General features: G+C 54.3%; 2 protein-coding genes across 4 annotated transcripts in view; both read right to left on the reverse strand.

Annotated features, from left to right (window-relative positions):
* Positions 1–10787, reverse strand: part of FAM222B (family with sequence similarity 222 member B) — a 38616-nt gene extending 27829 nt beyond the window's left edge. Inside the window, exon 1 of one of the 2 annotated variants that reach the window (XM_040532383.1) lies at positions 10708–10787. The gene's annotated coding sequence lies outside the window, so the exon portion shown is untranslated. The remainder of the gene's footprint in view (positions 1–10707) is intronic. The other variant, XM_040532384.1, reaches the window with a different exon arrangement.
* A 235-nt stretch (positions 10788–11022) lies between these two features.
* On the reverse strand, positions 11023–17391 carry ERAL1 (Era like 12S mitochondrial rRNA chaperone 1). Of its 2 annotated transcripts, none has more exons than XM_040532558.1 (11): positions 17266–17391; positions 16876–17028; positions 16668–16795; positions 16499–16576; positions 16281–16327; positions 15864–15925; positions 15294–15406; positions 14535–14924; positions 13903–14052; positions 13547–13627; positions 11023–11263 (listed from the first exon to the last, which is right to left on the reverse strand). In XM_040532558.1, exons 1-11 carry the CDS (start codon positions 17342–17344, stop codon positions 11183–11185), a joined length of 1362 nt encoding a protein of 453 aa, XP_040388492.1. In that variant the 5' UTR covers positions 17345–17391; the 3' UTR covers positions 11023–11182. The 2 variants fall into 2 exon arrangements, with proteins under 2 accessions (XP_040388492.1, XP_040388491.1); XM_040532557.1 differs by lacking the exon at positions 11023–11263 and adding an exon at positions 12927–13242 and having other exon boundaries at positions 17266–17390.
* Positions 17392–19068: the final 1677 nt, after the last annotated feature.

Below are 19068 nucleotides of genomic sequence, written 5' to 3' on the forward strand. Positions count from 1 at the left end.
CTCGCAGAGCAGACCTTCCTGTTTCGGGTTTACTGTTTTGGAGGCTACGGGACATAAACTGCAGCAAAGTTACAGCCCCAGCCCTCACGCGGCTCTGCCTCACTAGTTTCTAGAGAAAAAAGCAATTAAAAATAGGCTTTTAATAGAAACCCTGAATCGTTTCACCTAATATTTACTGAAGTCCCCATAAAATTGGGATTCGGCCCTCGGCACTGTCCACTAGACACCCGTGGGGTCAGCTCCATGCTAATCATCGCACGATGCACTTGTTCCACACGGAAACCCCCAGCTCCCCTACGTTTATCCGAGCAGCACGGCATACAAACAGCCTCCTGCTGCAGAGCACGACTTTTAGAGACACGTGTTTGAAATCCAGCCGCGCTCGGTGATGGTTAAAGCAGAGCTGGGCGCTGCTGACGGTGACAGCCCTAGGGCTGAAGCCCCCGCCGGAGGATTCGGCGCTCCTCTCCAATGCAAACACGACTCGGGGGTCCTTCTCCATGCAGGCAAAGACACGTTGGAAACGTGCTGGTTGAATATCAATTTTCTACTAGAAATGAAGAAGATTAAATGAAACCTTTGAGCTGGAAGGTGCCATGAGTGTTGCTTCACTGCCGCACTCGCTGCCCGGAGGAGCTGGACGCAGAGGCAGATGGGGACGGGGCACAGCACTGCTGGCACTTCGGTGTCACCCCGCCCGTCCCACGGCACCGGGGCAGCCGCTCCACCACGGAATGGCCCCTTGTTAGTGCTGCTCAGCGCCTGTCCACCCTGCAACAGGCTTTGGGATCCCCCGCAGACTTCGGAAAGGCTTCTTTATTTCAGCATGAGGTGGGGATGGCGGCTACACCCCTGCGCTGCTGGGTTTCAGTGGCACGGTGGGTTTATTGCCTGCCTTCTGCTCTTCTTCTTCCCTCATGCATGCGAGGACAGGGCAGGTCGCTCTCCATCGCATCCGCGGCGAGGGCTGGAGGAGCCTCCTCTGGCTGCCCCGCAGGGAGCCCGGAGGAGCAGAACCCCCTCTCCAGGTGCTTTTGGGGTTGCTGCTACCAGCCAGGAGGAGCTGGATTGAAGGTGGAGCCCGTAAACACATCATCCTGCTGAAAAACCCAGCGCCCTCTCTCCTGAGATCCAGTCTTCTGGGTACCGGCGCCGATCTTCACCCGTCTGCGAGCACGTCCCTTTCTGCCTGCCAGAATTAATCACCTTGCCAGCAAGCATCCTGCAAATACCCGGAGTTTACATAAGGCAAGTTTAACCTTCAGTCCCTATTAATGTTAACAGAATAGAAAAAATTAACCACGGTGCGACAACAAAACAAAAAAGTCTGTATCTGCATTTCTAATTATACAGCAAATCACACCACGTGGCGATGTTTCCAAGCACCTTGCTGGGGATAAAACAGCAAACGGACCACAGCTTCCATTTTGAGGAGCGGATGCAAAGGCAAACGGAGCTGAGGCTGTCTGCAACAAGGAACGAGGGTGGGAGAATTAAAGGGAATAAAGCGTCATACTTAAGTGATGGTAAAAATGTTAACAATTTGAAAAACAGTCACCTTAAACATTTAAAATTTCACCGTCTCTCATACTTTTCGTGGCTTAGCCTACTTTCCCCAACCTAATTTGCATCAGCCAAATAGGCCTCCTGCTGGGAGGCACTAAAATGGCAGCCCCCCATGGAGACGGGCTCCCTTCACCAAGCGAGTCTGAAGGTCTAATAAGTATTCCTAAAACATTTTAAAGCCATTAATGGTGTTTAGTAAACATTTATTTAGAATTAGTGCCACCGTTAGAAGCTGCCTTAATGTGCTCTACTACAGCATCTTAGGAAAAGGTCGGGCAGAGCAGTAGGCACCCCCCGAACGCCTGCCCTGAGCCCAAAATCCGAGGGCTCTCGTGCTCTTGCCCTGCGCCACCCCACTGATTTGCCATCCCCGACCCCAAAAGCCCCTCTCTGGGTATCAACGTATGACTCCCAAGACCTCGTGGCCGGGGTTTGCAGGGGGGAATTCGGGTTCCTCTGACCGCCATGGCTGGAGGTGGGCGCTCGGTGCCACGACTGGTTCCCAGCAGGGAGCTGTGCAGGATCGTCGTGTGTTTTGTGGTGTTTGGGTGGCTGAAGGACAAATTCGCTCCACATTTGGCAATTAATTCCACCAGCTGAAGGAAGAGCCCGGTACAACAGTAGTACCCACCTCGGTGTTACCGATGCATCGGGGATTCGGGCTCTGGTACAAACACACGGTGCTTTACACAAATGGCTGGGCGACGCGTTATCTGTTCGGTGCCATCTGCACAAAACCAGGTAGGGTTTTATCGAAGCTCTGGAAACCAGAATAAATCATTTCCTCCGTATCTGTGATCCTGACAGAGACAGACGCTGCAGATCCGCGAGCCGGCGAGTGCGGGCTTGTCTGGTTAGCAGAAATAAAATTGTATCTGCATCCTATCTGATTTATTTTTAATAAAAAAGATGGCAAACCAGACCTTTAATATTGAAACAGTCTCAGCCAGCACCTCCCCGGCCCACAGGAGACATCATATATAGTGTAAAATGGTGAAAATAAAACCAGGATGGGCAGTGTCATTTCTCCTAGGAAGAACCATCACAGTCGAGACGCATTTTAATTGTCACATGTAATGAAAAGCACCCGATTCCTTCTTCATTTGCTGTCGTTACTGCCAGCAACACAGGGCTGTAAGGCTTCACGGGGCGTTCTCTGACACCACCAGCGTGGCCGTGCCCCATCAGGGGATCAGGAGCGAGCCCGGTGGCCACCACCACGCGATAAATAGCGCAGCCCCTCGCAGCAAGGTCCCTACCAGGTTCCCAGCACCGTTCCCCAAAGCACCTCCGCCTGAACACGCCGTGGAAGTGGGGGATCTCGCAGTCAGCAGCACACTGCCACTGGAAACTCACCGAGGAGGAACGCTGATCCCTTGGGACATCACGGCCACAGCTGGAAAACCGCCTCTCCCCGAAGAGCCCCCGTCTCTATCTCTGAAAGCTACCAGAGGGTAGTAAATAAATTACATTCTCCAAAAGCGCTGCGGACAAGAGAAACTCCTTCACCCTCGCTGAATTCGGTCCTCAGCCAGCAGCCGCGTCTGAGGGTCCACACGGGATCACTGGGATCTGCGTTTTATTTCCTGACATCCCCGGAGTAACTTCTAACATCTGAACTCACCGCCGCCGTGGGTTTTACTGGGTGAGCCGAGCGCTCTAACACGTGGATTATAAAAAAAGAACCACCAAACATTTCAGATCTGACTTTCCTCCACAGACAGAGGTTTCTGCGCTTTCACGGGCAATGCTGCATCAGAATAAAATCAGATTTAATTGGCTCTTAAACGACTGAGCAACCGCTTTAATTTTATTTCAGCGGCAATAATTCATAAATCAAGCGGCTCAACCTCCAGCACGGGATGACAAGCAAACAGGGCAGCAAATAGGACAAGCGAAAACGGACATCACGAAGCTACTTGGAGCCAAAATCTGTCAGCCCTGGGAGGCCACACAGTCCTTCAGCACCAACCGATTAACCAAGACCAGCAAACGATACGATCTTTGCTAAAGAGGAACCACTACAACAGCTGGGATTTCAACCGTAGGTGCAATTTCCCTCGTGCACGCTAGATGGAAGTATGGAAAACCTTAATTCTCTCCTGCCTTGGCTGAATTTTAAGTGGCTGAAATGTATAGCACGCTGTCACATTTGGAGAAGCCTTTCTGTCCTTCATCTGCAACTTGGCTAATTGACACGCTGTAAGCAAGAAGATGCCCGGAACTATTAAGCTAAGCTGTGCTGGAAATGAGTAGTAAATAAGAGAGAATATACATCAGAAATACTAACCATAGTATTCAGACTACTTTTTAAAGCACACATATTCCATTTCCAGAGCATTTAAATAACCAGCACTGACGAGATCCATCACAGGAATTGAATTTAGGTTTTAGAAACGTTTGGCTTATTTTCACAAAGCAATAATTCTATAAATACCAGCTTGTTCATAAAGAGAAAGGAGAGATGGGAAGGTACAAGAGGCTTCAGGAATGTTGTGGGAGCTTTGACTGGGAAACAAACGAACGAAATTCTAGAAGATACTGGGGGAAGTATGGGGAGAAACCGCACCCCGGAGTCTTGCAAAAGGATCTAAACACAGATGAGAGCAGCAGAGCATCGAATCTCCCTGGGATTACATTACCCAGAAATCTCCAGAAAAGTATCTTAAAAGTCACTTGTTCCAAAACCAAGCCATTTCTAAATTTAACCACCGAGAGAAGAACTCAACTCAGACAATGGCGCCACCAGGAAAAAAGGCGCTGGGGAGAGCTGCTCTCCCTTGCCCGCTTTGGCCTTTTCACTTCTTGATTTTCCTCCACGTTCATTCGCAAATGCTCAGCCCAGTTGTGAACAACCTGAAGTCGAGGGACGCACGAATTACCAGCTCTAGGAACACATCGCCCATTCCAGGCAAAAGCTGACGGCTCTCCTGGAAGCGCAGACTAGGCTGGGGAGCGGATAAAGGGCAGGCAGCAAATGCCCACGGTTCCCTTCCGGAACGAAGCCAAAGCATCCTCCGTTATCCCCTAAATGCCTCTTTGCTCCCCAAACCATCAGGCTTCGTCCTCGGGGTCCTCGTTTACCTCCTGAAACTCAAGGAATAGGAATAAACTCGAGGAAAATGGGGCTGGTTACCGCTGCTACAGGCCAGCCCCGCTCGCCTCGCAGAGGGTCCCGGCGTTACCCGCAGGGCCGTGGGGAATGGCACGCCGAGACAAGGCTGCTCCATCTCTGCCCCAAAGCAAAAGCAACGAGAAACGGTGACAGAATGAAAGGAAGAATCGAGACGAATGACTTTGCTGGAGAGTGGAACAATAAACTGGGCGAAGGGCTCCCCTTCCCAGGTGTTTTGTTTTTTTTCCCATTCCATACTAAAAAAAATAGATCAGCAGAGGAAGAAGTTACTCTGGGGAGTGGGGAGTTTCCATTTTTTTGGAAAAGGCTGACACAAGGCCCTTTCCATCCAATGGAATCTAAAATATACATATTTATGGGATTGGCTCGAGACAGCAATCGTAAGGCACTTTTCAAAGCGTTCTGCGCGCAGGAGCTGCCTACGGAGAGGAACAAAACGAGCGGCGAGACAACAGCCACAGGAAAGGGCAGGGCTGCGAGACGCAAGTCCTCTGAAAGGCACGCTGGAAGTTTTTAAGCAAGCTGACAGCAAGAAGAGGGATCGCAGGATACAGCCAAGGATGCGGGGGGGGGGTCAGGAAACGAACAAAACCCACGGCGCTCGGTACTGACTTCTGCAGACAAGAGCAGACAAAACCACGTACCATGTCTTCTTCCGCTGCCCTGCGCTCTCCCTAAAGCCCCAAGTGATTTTTCTCTGCCTCCATCCACCCGAGAGGGCGGAATTAGGGGGGAGGCAGAGCCTGGCTCCCATCCTAGCTGCGGAGCACAGGACGGGGAGACCGCCCGAGTCTGAGAGGCGAAATTGCAGAGAAGAAGTGAATACGAGACGGGCTCCGAGCGGCAAAGCGCGTCACCTCACCTATTTCCACTCGCTCTCACGTGGTTCCCGAATTAGAAACAATCAGAATCCTGCTGGAAACAATATACAGCTCCGTAATTGGGTTGTCTGCGCTACAGACGTCAGCAGCGTATCGCCTGCTGGATCGCTTTTGGAGTGGTTTTGTTTTTTTTTTTTAATACTAAAAATAGCTTCGCTTGCCTGGTTCACCTTCTCTTCATCGCATCACTACAGGCGGCACAAGAAACTCCAAATCCTCACTCACCGCACACCGGCTGCGAGCTGGGGGTGTTCAGGATCCGCTCCCTCCGGAGGCAGGATCCGGCGCCTGGATCCGTTCGACAAAAGCCCCCTGCGAGCCCCGTCTCAGATGCGCTGTGTTTACAGAAATCCCGATTTCTAACACGTTTCCCTGCAGTATGCCCATCAACGCATCTCGTTAGAAGCCTGGAGCAGCTCGGCTATCTCCAGACAAATAAATAAGCCAGCAGCTCGGTTCAGCTGCTCTGTGTATCCACGGTAGGACGCTGCCCTGCGTGATTTGAAAACTTTAAAGCTTCGCCCCACCAAATGACACTCCTGTGAGATTATCCCGGTAACAAAATATCACCGCTTTCTTCACAAAGCCTGGAAACTCGAATCGTCAAGCACAGCAGCATCAACAAGTTACGTGCTGGGAATCCACAAACTGAGCGTCGTTCCCGAGCACTACAGGAGAAAATCCCAACAATACACCACAGAAAAAACCAAGGGGGGAGGCGTGATGGCAGACAGACTGCACTGGAAAGGGGTCTGCAGAGTCTATAAAGCCGGATCAGCCGTGTGCCACCGTCACTGCTTTTATAAAATGCCCAATTTAAATCAAAAGCCTAAAGCACGGAAAGAGGCAGAAAGAACCCGCCAGCCTCTGCCAGTCCCAAACTGAACCAGGCTCAGGTTGACCGAGGCCAAGCTCCTCCTGTTTCGGATAGGAAGTTTAGCTTTTGAAGAACGCGATCCACGGGAAAATGTCTTTGGGCACATTTAGAAACAACCTGCGAGGATCCCAATCCGCAGGTCACCTTTTTAGTACCTCTGTTCCTCGGTAGCTGACTCAGTATTTGGAAAACAATTTCTTTACAGAACGAAAACAGATGAATAGTGTGACAAACTCCTTCGAGCATTCGTATTCAAACTGATGATGTGCAATTAAAAATTGCTCACAAAGCCCATCACGGCTAAGATTTTAACACGAGCCACAAAATACAATGGGGAAATGGCACATCGCACAAGCAACGCGTTGAAAGTCTTCGCTTTCCAGTCGGAAAAAGTTTCAAATGCTGAACGCGGTGGGGCGATGCAGTCCCTTACCGACTTCACAAGACTCTGAAACCTGTCCTCACCTCCAGCAGCATCTCACCCCAAAACCAACCCCGGGGGCTCCAGCGGGCCGAGAGACCGGCAGCCTGTTACTCAGCCGGTGGCTGCAGCGTCTCAGCGAACTGCTACGTGCTCCTAAGGCAGTTATTTAAAAGTTCCAGCCGTCTGCTAGATAAATCAGGCAAGGCGAGCTTTGGCTATGCTCTCGGCGGGGTGGTTAGTAATTCCATAAATCCTGGAATCCTGGAAATTACCAGGCTTTAGAGAAACGCGAAATGGACATGACTTCATCGCCCATCTTCATAAATCAGCGCCTCCCCTCGCTACCAGAGCTCGCGTGCTGCAGATGAGGGTGCTGAGCAGCACGGACGCGGGACGTTCCTGCTAGGGGCTCTGGGGGACAAGAGGCTTTGGGGTGGCAGGAGTGTGCCTCTGCCCTCTCCATCCCCGTGGGCCAGCCAGGAACGAGTCAAGGGCAAAAACGGGGAAGAATAAACGTGAACGGACGAGCCACAGTGGAAGGGAAAAGCAAAGTGTGCTCAGGAGGAAAGTTTCCATCCCACGTCCCGGTGTTTCGGTGCGTGCAGCTGGGAACGCAAGCTAAAGCTTGCATACATCTTAAAGCAGTCTGCATTTCTGGAAAATACAGATACCTCACTCCTTGACAGAATCCTTACTTCTCCTCTTCATCTCCGGTAACAGTTCCCAGAAGCAAACGCAGATAAAGCGGTGTATCTGTCAGAGGACAGCTTGAAACAAATACAAATAAGACCGAAATTACGGCAGATAGCCAAGTTACAAAGAACAAAAGGGGTTTTTAATTTTATGTTTGGAGAGAAAGACGATCCTACGTGGACATTCTCCAACGTACTTTTGATGTTATTAACAGCAAGAGCACCTCAGGCTGTGCTGAAGCAGAAAAAGCGTGAATCTGTTTGCAAAGTGAATTGAAAGGGGGGATCAAAAATACCATCTTATTAAACGGTATTCGTTTGGTGCTAAGTGCATTATTTATTCACTCGAGAAATTCCCCAAATGAGAGCGGGTGCCCTAAGTAAGGTCACTGCTTAACGTCAATTCCAAAGCAGAACTGCGCCCTGTGAGGATTTAAGCACATGCCTGCTCTTTCATCTCGGCACAAAACGAGATCTATTTTTTTTTACACTTCAAAAGCCACGTAAGGCAACAAATAAAACGCACGCCGAGCATGAAGGCCCAGAAAACATGCCAGCACCTTTCAGCAGTCATCTTTCCCGTGTCATCCATTATGTCAGATTTATCTGGTTTTGCTTAATTCTGGTTCCACTGACAGGCATCTTTCCTCTCTAGACCATCGGGCCGGGTAGACTTGAACTCACTGTGGCTTCTTAAAACAGCAGAGAAAAACTACAGCCTATTCATCAACCGATCTCCCAGCTCCAGCTCTGCTTCTGACTCTCCCCGAAGAGGGTCAATCTCTGATTTCCTCGCCTCAGAAATTCTACCCAACCGCACCGTGTAAACAGCGCTTGAAAAAAAGATAAAGCCTTTCTTTTTTGGAAGCTTTTCCCCCTGAAAGCTGTATTTATTCCAGAACAATCCTATATTTATTGTAAATCCCACTCTCCTTTTGTCCTGACTCATACTTGTTTCTGATCCAAAACCTCCTCTACCAAAACCTACCGAACAGTCAATTCTCCCCTGCTCGCTTTCCGTTGCTGCTGCTTTTTTCTCCCCTTTTCAGACCCCCTGGACTTGCTTTGCACTGCTCCAGACCCACCTGCCTGCTGCTTCTGCATCCTTCGCTCCTCGGGCTGCTGCAGGCGGTGAGACCTTGTTCTCTTCATCTCTAATATCCGTAATATGTTTCAACAATGTCTTCCCCGCTGCCTTATAAATCTACTTAAATGAATGCACTTCCTAGCTAAGGCAGCTCCGCTCCTCCTCACGTTTTTAAACCTCTTTCAGCATCAGCCCTTTCCACTTTCATCGAGTCAAGGAGCCTCACGTGAGGATCCAGCCTCTGTGACAGCATGATCCTGTAATCTGTGCCCACAAGAACGGCTTTCACGTGTGTTTTCAGAAGAGGAAAGAATGAAACGTCCACTGAATTTAGTCCATGATGGCTCTTCCCTCTACGGACTGCTTTCTAAGTTTATTTTTGATGAAAAATTGCAAGTGCTCTTCTGCTGCTTCCCATACACGTGAAACGACTAATGCGGGACTCTAACAAGTTCAGATTTAGGCGGAAAAGACCCGCTCAGAAACACGTGCGCTGGGAGGAAAAAGCAACCATCACGACTCCGCTCCCCTCCTGCCAAGGCAGCAGCAGTCACAGGACTGAATCAGACAAAGTTCCTACAGCACATACACAAAACCCACGAAGCCCGGCACAGCCGGGAGGAGTTATTCGAAGTCATCTCCGTTGCTCCAGCACAAACGACGTCGCTCGGGAACCCTGCCTCCTCCGCTGCACGAGGGTGCTGCTCTCTTACAGCTACCCCGAAAACAAAGCACCGCGTCTCTGCAGCAAAGAGGTCAAAGTATTACGGGAAAAAGTTTTCTAAGCGAGCTTACGTTTTCTTGTGACTTCAGTTGCGATAAAAATAAACGATAATGATTAGGACCGTCACAAAAAGTGAGTGTGAAGTGTTACTGAACTAGTCAATGCCGGAACCAGGCTGCACGTGGAATTTATCCTACAACCGGTACCGGGCCACGAGAGGCAATGTCAGCGAGGGCAGCACACCTCCGCCAGCCCACACGGGGCTCACACGCTGCACAGCCAAGAGCTTTTAAGTACTTTGCTCGCTGAGAAGGCTGGAACCAGACCGGTGCACCTCCGCAAGACGTGGTTTTGTGTGTTTTTGCATTATTTTTTTTTTTTTTCCCCCTTCACGCTTCGGCGTTCGGCGCGTTTCCCGTTCAGGTGCTCCAGAAAGGGCTGGCAGGAAATCAGAGGGACCAGGGCGGCGTTAACAATAGCTCTTGCAAAACCGCGCTGGCGAGAAGCCGCTCTCGCTCGCTTGCTTCCCCCCCCGGTGCCTGCCGGCCTCGGGAACGATGGCACAAAGGAATCGCTGCGAGCTCCCCGGGCACCGACGGCGTGGGGAGAACCGGGGAGGGCCCGGGGCTGGGCCCCCCCCCCTTGGAACCGAGCCCCGGGGAGGGGGGGGGGAGCTCCCGGCCTTGGAACCGAGCCTCAGGGCCGTGCCCCCACCTTGGAACCGGGCCTCGGGGCCGTGGCCCCCCCCCGGAACCGGGCCCTGGGGGGTGCCCGCCCCTGGAACCGGGCCCCGGGGGGTGTCCCCCGTTGGAACCGAGCCCCGGGGCCGTGCCCTCCCCCCCCCCCCCCCCCCGGAACCGAGCCCCGGGGCCTCCCGCTGGGGCCGGGCCGCTCCGTGCGGGCCCTTCCCGAGGCGGGTACCGGGCTTAGGGGGGGGCTCAGCCCCGTGGGGCCGGCCCCGCTGAGCCCCCCCCGGGTGGTACCGGCGGGCAGGGCCCCCCCGCTTCGGTTCGCTTCGGTTCGCTTCGGTTCGCTTCGGTTCAGCCAGGCCGCGGCCCTCAGTCCCCGTACACCCCCACCCCCACCCCACTAAACCTCAGGGCTCAGCCCCCTTAACACCTTTTGTCCCGCGCGCGCTGTCGCGACACTCCCCCTGTCGCGACAGGCGGCTGAGGGGCGGCGCCGACCGGCGTGAGGGGGAGGGGACCCCGGGAAGGACAATGAGGAAAAGAGGCGATGGGGGGGGGGGGAGGGGAGGGAGTAAAGGCCCAAGTCGCCGCTTCCCCACCCCCCCCCCCCCCCCCGAGGCCCCGCACTTACTCTCGGTGCCCCTGCCCGGGCCTCATGGCGCCGCCGCCGCTGTGCCCGTGCCGGCCCCGCCGCTCCCCGCCGCCGCCGCCGCCGCCCGCCCCGGCCGTGGTGGCTGCGCCAGCCGCTGCCGCGCATGCGCCCCGCCCGCCAACGGCCCCCGCCGCCCCGCCCCGCCGCCATTACAGCACCACCCCCCCCCCCGCCATGGCCCCGCCGCCATTACAGCGCCACCGCGCGGCCGCCATCAAGGGGGGGGGGCACGGGCTGAGGGGGTTATGCGTTTCGTCACGGGTACGGGATGAGCTAAGGAATAAAATGTGTGAATTGTGACAGAAATGGGTCTCGCTGTTGTTGTTTTTTTTTTTTTTTTTAATAAAAATTAAGGAAATTAGTACAGAAGGCAGGTGGAAGCATTCAGGGAAGGGCGGAGGGGTGAGGACGGGGGAATCCAGGCAGGCAGCGTGTTGGCTCGCTGAGGGCTTCTTCAGGTGGCTGACGGCTGTGGTGGCCTTGGGTGGGTCAGGTGCAGGCTGGTGGCAGTGCTGGTGAAGTAAAGCAGAGCTCCCTGCGGGGCGACGGGGACAGAGGCCTTGTGGTGACAGAGGAGAATCATAGAATCATAAAATCGTTAGGGTTGGACCAGGTGATCTTGGAGGTCCTTTCCAACCATCACCCTACCACCAATGTCACCTCAATGGGTTTGGGATCCAGGCAGGAACCCCCAGAAGACCCTTCCAGATCTCTTCCTTCAGCACAGAGGTGTTGGTTTGTAACAGTACGTGGGATTTCACCCCAATTTCTGGAAAGAAGCTATTCAGCACTTCAAACCTGAGGCTGAACTTGAGTGCACAGACACCAGCCCCACACACAAAGTGGCGCACAGCACCACTGAGCTACCCCAGCACCACTCGCTCAGCCTGCAAAAGCCTTGCCCACACCCTGACCCATGCCAGCTGCTCTCCATCCTCAACAACCTACCAAGCCTGAGCTGCTGCCCCAACTTTGGCCTTTTCTTTAGCTCTGATGGTCTCTAACTTCCAGTCTGCAACCCTGGTGCAGAGTAATGACTCTGTAGTAATGTTCCTGTAATAAACTATTCGAGTCCCTAAGAAAAGGGTTGCCATCTGTTTTTGCATGGCTAACTAGCCCTTCTGAAGTAAGCACCTACGCAATGCTGCTAGAGGCATCTTCAGACCAAATCCCTCAACATTCATTCATTAGCCAAACATCCAAATGGGTGTAAAGCCAGGACACCACTGGGCACCGAAACCAAGATGTGTCGAGGCAGGAAGACACCTATTCCCTGCTCTACATTCCCTTCTTACAAATATGCTCCAGCAAATGCTTGTGCATCCAGCGAGCCCTTCTCTGATCTCTCTGCTCCCTTCACCAGCAGTCAGGGAAGCAGATCGCATACACACCAAGAACAGATCACGGTCCAGGCTCCATTTCTCTGCTTCTTCAATAATCCACTCAGAAGAGGGTGTCACCAGACCCATCCCTCCTGAGTGAGCACCACCTGCCAGGAGCAGTGAACTGCCTAGGAAACTGAAGGGAAGGATGCCAGGGTAAAGAGAAGGAACACGTTTTCACTAACTAAAAAATAGAAAAGGTCAAATTGAAAGACATAGCTGGCAGTCATCTAAGAGGAAGGTGCACACATGCCTGTGGCAAAAGCTCCAACACAGGAGCTGGAAACCACTGGCCTTTATGATCTATAGAGTTTCAGAGCTCTCTGCCACACCCCGTTATTAGAGTGTTTCTGCTAGCCAGCAAACTCTTCCAACTCAAGCTCCCTGGGCAATACTGACTCCCTGCGCAGCTCTACTCACAACCATGAACAGGGTGCAGGGCAAGGAGCACGACAGAAATGAGAACACCACGTGGACTGGGGGTAGCCTCTTCCTCCTGCATTACCACGGGTGGCATCACTCAACCTTCAGAAGAGATGATAAATGTGCGCTAACAATCCTTCACTGCAGCCCTTTGTCTGCTAAAAGACAGGAGATGTTCCCCCACACTTTGAAGAATCACAATAATCACAATATTCACCCTTCCCTTTTTGAGCCAGACTCTTGACTCAAGTCATCCTGAACTTCCAGCCACAAACACTTGGCAGCAAGGATGTGGGACACAACCCACAAGTAGATGACAGCTCTGCAAATGTGGTTCTAGAATGCACCGGGTTCTCTGATGTGCGTCCCATTTCCATATGATAAGGCCTTGTAGAAGATCTGAAGAGTTTATTTCCGTTTGGGCCATTCCCCAAAGAATAATATATTCTACTTCAGCCCGCTATCTTGACTCCATCCTCCTGTTTCTGGATTGAGCAAAGGCGTTAAGATACCTGCAGCAGAAATTGGGACCGGTTTCTCTGCATGACCACAGAGCTCAACGGCTGTCAATGCCTACTCAAAGAGTTCAACTCTTCACCTCCACCTTCAGCTTCAAGCGGATATCACAGAGGAAAACGTTCATCAGGTCCTGGCCAGCCTCCTGAGCGATCCTGCTGATAACCGTACCTCTTTTTCCAATCAACATCATCTGTATTAAAACCCAGAGAGAACACCATCACTCTCATTCTTCCTGTGGGGAGGAGTCACCTAAGAAAACAACAGCACAGGCACAGAAGCGTATAGAATATAGCAGCCAGAGATGTCCTAAGACCAAACCACGGGCAACCGATTGCCTCAGAAAGGTGCAAGTTGCTACTGAACAGCCTGTGACTGTCACAGACCTGGCTCTTCCCAACCCACAGCTGAGGGAGGTGTCCAACACAGCAAGGGCACACACGTGCAGGAGCTAGGCAGCCTCATCTCACGCTCCCCAGCTCTCTCCTCTTACTCACCATATGAGACTTTCTTGGGACCAAGAGGTTCTGCACAATGACGAGCTCTCCGCTTGGCCCTTCCTCCCACAGCTCTGTCACCTGCAACAGCAAGGACAAACCCAGCAGGTCAGCACAGGATCTCAGGAGCCACAAATGCGACTCTTTCACAGACAACAGCTCAGCTCCCTGGCACACGCACAAGTGTGGCCCCACTTAAAACATGCAAAGGGTTTCATTGCCTGACGTGCAAGTCCCAAGCCACTTCACGCGGCCTGTGAAGGGTCTGGCAGATTGCACAACCTCAAAAAGAGGAATTTTCATCACACTGCCAACACAATAGCTTGAAGGCAAGTCCGTTTGCACATGCTTCCCACCTGAGTCACACCATAGGGCACCTCCAGGGGCAGGTACTCCAGTATCTTCTCCCTGATGATATTGTCACAGATCTCTTGAGGTGACTGGCTGGTCAGGACCCCGCTGTGAAACTCCCAAGGGCCTGGCTTGGCTTGCATCAGGAGGTAGCGCTGTCAGCACAAAACACCCATCACACCCGTTAGCTGCCACGTACCATCCTTGCAGTACCTCAAACCTCTGTGCTCTTCTCGGAGTGAGTCACTATGAGGATGCTCCTGCTAGCCAGACACCAGGGCAGTAGTTTAGTATTTTTGGCACGGAATGGAGAAAGGGAAGCTTCTGAAACTCAAACGCTGCCAAAGGTCACACCTCCCCAAGTCATTTGTATGAGCTACAAAAGCCTACAGTACTACTTGCAGCTGAATAATACCGCATCGGGCATCCATCGTTATGAACAGGCTGCTATTTGGGGAGCCTCAAACAAGACAGAAAACTCTGAAGATGTCAAAAGAGAACTCTTCCCCCAGCACGGGCCCGCCCCAGGCCAAGGACAGCAGCTCTGCTGGCTCCTCACAGGAGGAGCAGCTCAGTACGAAGCACTAGGGTACCACGAGGTGTTTCAAAGCCTAACAGCAATTCAGACTGCAGTTACCTTCAGCGTATCCACCTCCTCTCCAGTGAGAGCTGCCAGCATGAAGATCTCCTGGAAGCGTGGCCAACCCTTCCTATCTTTTAGATCTCTGCATTCATGGGGCTTAGGCCCTTGTGCTTCTGTGACAAGACCGGACTCAGAAGCCCTCGTGTCACTGCTGCTATCCAAGCTAGAGCCTTCTTGGGCTTTAACTGTTTCCTGCAGACAAGGAGACTCGTGGGCCCTGTTCTCAGGTGGAGAAGCCTGAGTGATTTTAAGAACAGCTTTTGCTGAAGAACTCAAATTATGTTTAAATGGAGACCTCACTTCCAGCTTCTTTCCATTTACAATTCCCTCCGTTAGCTCAGTTACGAGTTCCAGCAGGATGTACTTCTTCTTTAGCAGATCCACCTGGTATGAGAGAGAGGTATCACAGATTTGTCCTAAATGAGGCTGGCATCTGGGCACTGGCTCTGGAGGAGCTGGAAGAATCCCCCCAGGGCCAGCAGCTGCACCAGGACAAGGCATCTGCAGCCGAACCAGACAGCTGGCCAGCTCCACGGTTGGACCAGCTATTGTCTCCAGGCTGATTTAAACTCTGTCTTGCAGTGCACAGACACAAAAACACGCAAATATTCTGCAGTGGAGAGAAAAACCAGTGTCCTTTGACATACCCCGTCTCACTGACCCAAAAACACACCGTTGCTGATGCCGGGTACTGTCTGAAGACACCGGTGTGACCTACTGCTAGAAGGCAGGACAAACAAGCTCCTCATTTACCTTGTTCAGAACCAGGACGCTGGGGATGTGGGGAAACTGAAAAAGACATTTCAGCACCTCTTGGCTCAGACAATTCCGTGTCCAGTGATCCGACACGTCCACCAAAACCAGAACTGCCAGGAAAGTGAGGAAAATGTAACGAACCTGTATTTTCCAAAACCTTAGTTTAAAGTTTCTTTACAGCCTGTGGTTGAATCGTTTCCCTCCTCCTGCTACTCCTCCCTCTTCTACAGGACAGCAAGCAGACGGAACCAAAAAGGAGTGTTTCAATTGATAAAACACTAAGTCCAATTTATACTTGCTGTCCTAAAGACATCACACATTCTAAAACGCAACATCCACGTCCAAATATTAATTCAAGCTTCAGACCTTGGCATCAGACAATGCTAATCCCCTCCCTTGGTGAAATAATTCAAGTTTTTTCAATGCCCTTCCCTCCTCCCTCCTAGTTCACGCTCCCAGGACTGCCTTTACTGCCCAGTAAGGCACCCAGATACCGCAGTTAGAGGGCTGTAAGTTTCTGTGGCAGATAAAGGGTGTGGCTTGATGCAAAGGAACTCGAGTGCCCACCTAAATCTGCATGTTTCATGCTGTCCCATGGGTCTGTCAGCATGGCCTCTTCTAGTTTATGCCTGAAAGACAAATGCAGATGGGTAAGCCAGACACGAGCTGGACGACAACCATCTCCCTTCCCCCTGGAGGGGAGGAAGCAGCACTTTCCGTCGTCCCAGCTCATGCAGAGCTGCCTTGCTGGCTACAACGGCCCTCACTGCACGCGCACACGGAATCAAACACAACAGGGCTCAAGGGATTCTACAGGCTCTGTGTGCTACCAAAATAGCAACGCTAAAAAAGTGAGAAACCAAAACAAGGCTAAAAAGAGAAGTTCCTGCCCTTTCTGTCTTACAGACTTGCACAGTGGAAATCACTTTCTGCTCTATCAAGCCTCAGCTAGAACCCCACCGCTCCCTGCAGCAGCAGCGATACCTTTTGGCTTTCAAGGGACTAGTGAGGCCAGGCGTGTCCAGAATGACCTAGAAAGAGGAAAAACAGATCCCGTCAGTCTGCCTGCAACCAGCGGCAAAACTAGAACTTTTATCTGTGCGATTAACTGCGTAAGAGATACAAATGAGAAAATCCTTCGCTATCTGGCTAACACTCCCTGCTGCCTCAGGCACATCATTTCGGCAGCGCTGGAAACTCACCAGCTGCGTGTCCTCATACGTGACGACACCCTGGGCTTTGCATCGGGTTGTGTGCACTTTTTTCGAGACAGGGAAAACCTGTAAGCAGGTAAAAGCATTATGCATCCAGAACACGCGAAAGAAGAGATTTAGCAGCGTGAATTTGGTGCTGTAACACAGCGTTCATTACCTTTCTGCCCAAGAGCTGATTAGAGAGCGTGGACTTCCCGGCGTTCGGCGCTCCAATGATGGCAATTCTTAAAACCTTGGGGTTCTGGGGCTGGTCAGGCCGGTCCTTTAACAGCCGTTTTTGCTCCTCTGTGGGGGAAGAAGGAGCCCGAATGTTGCTAAAGCCCCACTGACAGCCCCAGGGACGGCACCGGGCCGGTACCACTCACCTTTGCTGGTGGCCACGGGCGGCGGGTGCTGGCCGAGGGCGCAGGCCGGCTTCTCGGCGGGGATGCCCAGGATGCTGCCGAGCGCGGAGCTGCTCCCGCTGCAGCGGGCACCGAGCAGGGCGGCCCTGAGGGCGCGGCTCTCCGGGAGACGAGCTGAAAAAGCAGCAAAAACTCCAAATCGTACCGAAAACGCCCCAAAACCGAGGAGGACCGTTCCCCCGAAACCCAGCCGGCCCGCGCAGTGCTGCTCCCTCACAGAAGGCCGCTGGGCCGGACACGGAGCACCACCTGCGGCCTGACCCCGCCTCACACACACGGGACCGGCCCCGGTGGCTCCGGCCCCGGTTCCGGCCCCAAGCCCCGGTCCCGGTCCCGGTTCCCGGCCCCCACCTGCCCCCCTCGGACGCGCCCCCGCCGCCGCGGCCCTCAGGGCCCTGCCCGCCGCCGCCATAGCGCCGGGCGCCGCCATCTTGCCCCGCCGCGGGGCAGGGCGGGAGCGCTGCAGCCGCCCGCCCCCATTGGCTGAGAGGGGACGGGGAGCATAGAGACGGGGAGGAGCGGGCCAGAGCGCCGCGCTGCGCCGCCAGGGGTTGTGGGGAGGAAGCGGGAGGCTGGGGGAGGGGGCGGGGCTCTGGGGAGTGGGAGGGGCTTGGGTGTGGGCGGGGCTTAGAGGGAGTGGGCGGGGCGTGTGGTGGAGCGCCCCCTGCCGGCCCCGCCGAGCGTTGCAGGGCGGTACGGCCCGGAGCGCCCAGTGCTCCCAGTGCTCCCAGTGCTCCCAGTGCTCCCAGTGCTCCCAGTGCCCCCAGTGTGCCCAGTGTGCCCAGTGTCCCCTGCCACACAGCCCAGTGCATCCCAGTGTGCTCTGCGTCTTCTACAATGCAGTCCCATGACCTTTGCTGAAACCCCCAGTCCAACCCGGTGCACCCCAGTCCTTCCCAGTGCCCTCTGCTGCACTCCTCAGTCCAGCCCAGTGCACCCCAGTCCAGCCCAGTGCCCCCTGCAGCACTCCCCAGTCCAGCTCAGTGCATCCCAGAATGCCCAGTACCCCCTGCATCACTCCCCAGTCCATCCCAGTACCCCCTGCAGCCCAGCCCATGCCCCTCAGTGCTCCCCAGCGAACCCCACTGCTCCCAATTCCCCCCTGCAATGCACCCCGGTGCCCCACTGCACCCCAGAGTGCACCCTGCAATGCACCCCAATGCTCCCCATGTCTCCCGCAACACACCCCAGTGCCTCCCAGTGCTCCCCAGTGCCCCCTGCGATGCACCCCAGTGCTCCCAGCACCCTGCCCGCACCCTCTGCACCCAAATTCCCCGTAGGGTTCCCTGTCCCACCCCGCACCCTGGAGCCCCACCGGACCCCCAGCACCCTGGGGCGACGCGAGGGGAAGAAGAACCAGAGCCGCGGTGCCGTGAGCGCCTTTATTGCCCCCAAACCCGCTCCCGGGGGGGCTCCATCTGCAGATCCGCGCCGAGCCGTGCCGCGTGCCCGGCCGTCGGCAGAACCATTACCATTACTAAACTCAGTAATGGTAACGGTTTCCCCGCCGGCCGCGGGTCCCTGGCTCCATCCAGTGCTGCCCACACCTCGGGGTGCCCCCGATGTCCCTAAATCCCCCCACCCCAACTCCCCGTCCCCTCCATGCCCCGCGTCGCGGTCCCACGTGGCGGCTCTCGGCGCGGTGGCGGGGTGCAGCCCGGGGGAGTACATCATCTATACTGTAGTGTCTCATAGCGAACTTACAGTATACGATGATATCCAGCCCAGGGCGGCGGGCGGCGAGGGGAGCAGCGCCTGGAGGAGAGGAGAGCACGGTCAGCGTCCCCACCTTGTCACCTTCTCCCCCCCCCCCCACCCCGAGCTCCTGTATGCAGCACAGAGGGTCCCCCCGCTGCTGGCACCCACCCGGCGGGGTGCTGCCGGGCCCCCCACCCCGCTGGCTCTGCGGGGTGCTGGCTCTGCACCCGCTTTATAGGAGCTGCCGGGGCTCATCTGCATATCTCGCATCTGCAGGGCACAGCGGGGGCGGCCCCGTAACCCCTTCGGCCCCGGGGGGGGGGGGGTCAGCCCCCCCCCCCCCCCCCAGCAGCTCCGTGCCAGCCTGGCGAAGCTTTGACAAGCTGGGGACACGAGGACAGGGGGCTCACGGGGGTCACCCTTGTGCTGGAGGCAGGGGGGTTGTCCCCATGAGCC

This window comes from Cygnus olor, chromosome 20, assembly GCF_009769625.2.
Source record: "Cygnus olor isolate bCygOlo1 chromosome 20, bCygOlo1.pri.v2, whole genome shotgun sequence".
Classification (NCBI taxonomy): Eukaryota; Metazoa; Chordata; class Aves; order Anseriformes; family Anatidae; genus Cygnus; species Cygnus olor.

Coding starts and splice junctions, on each gene's coding strand:
- ERAL1 (XM_040532557.1), bottom strand. CDS start 17,344: ATGGCGGCGCCCGGCGCTATGGCGGCGGCGGGCAGGGCCCTGAGGGCC. Junction 14,053..14,534: donor AGGAGGTGGATACGCTGAAG/GTAACTGCAGTC, acceptor TTGTGCTGACAG/CGCTACCTCCTGATGCAAGC. Junction 13,628..13,902: donor TGCCCTATGGTGTGACTCAG/GTGGGAAGCATG, acceptor TTGCTGTTGCAG/GTGACAGAGCTGTGGGAGGA.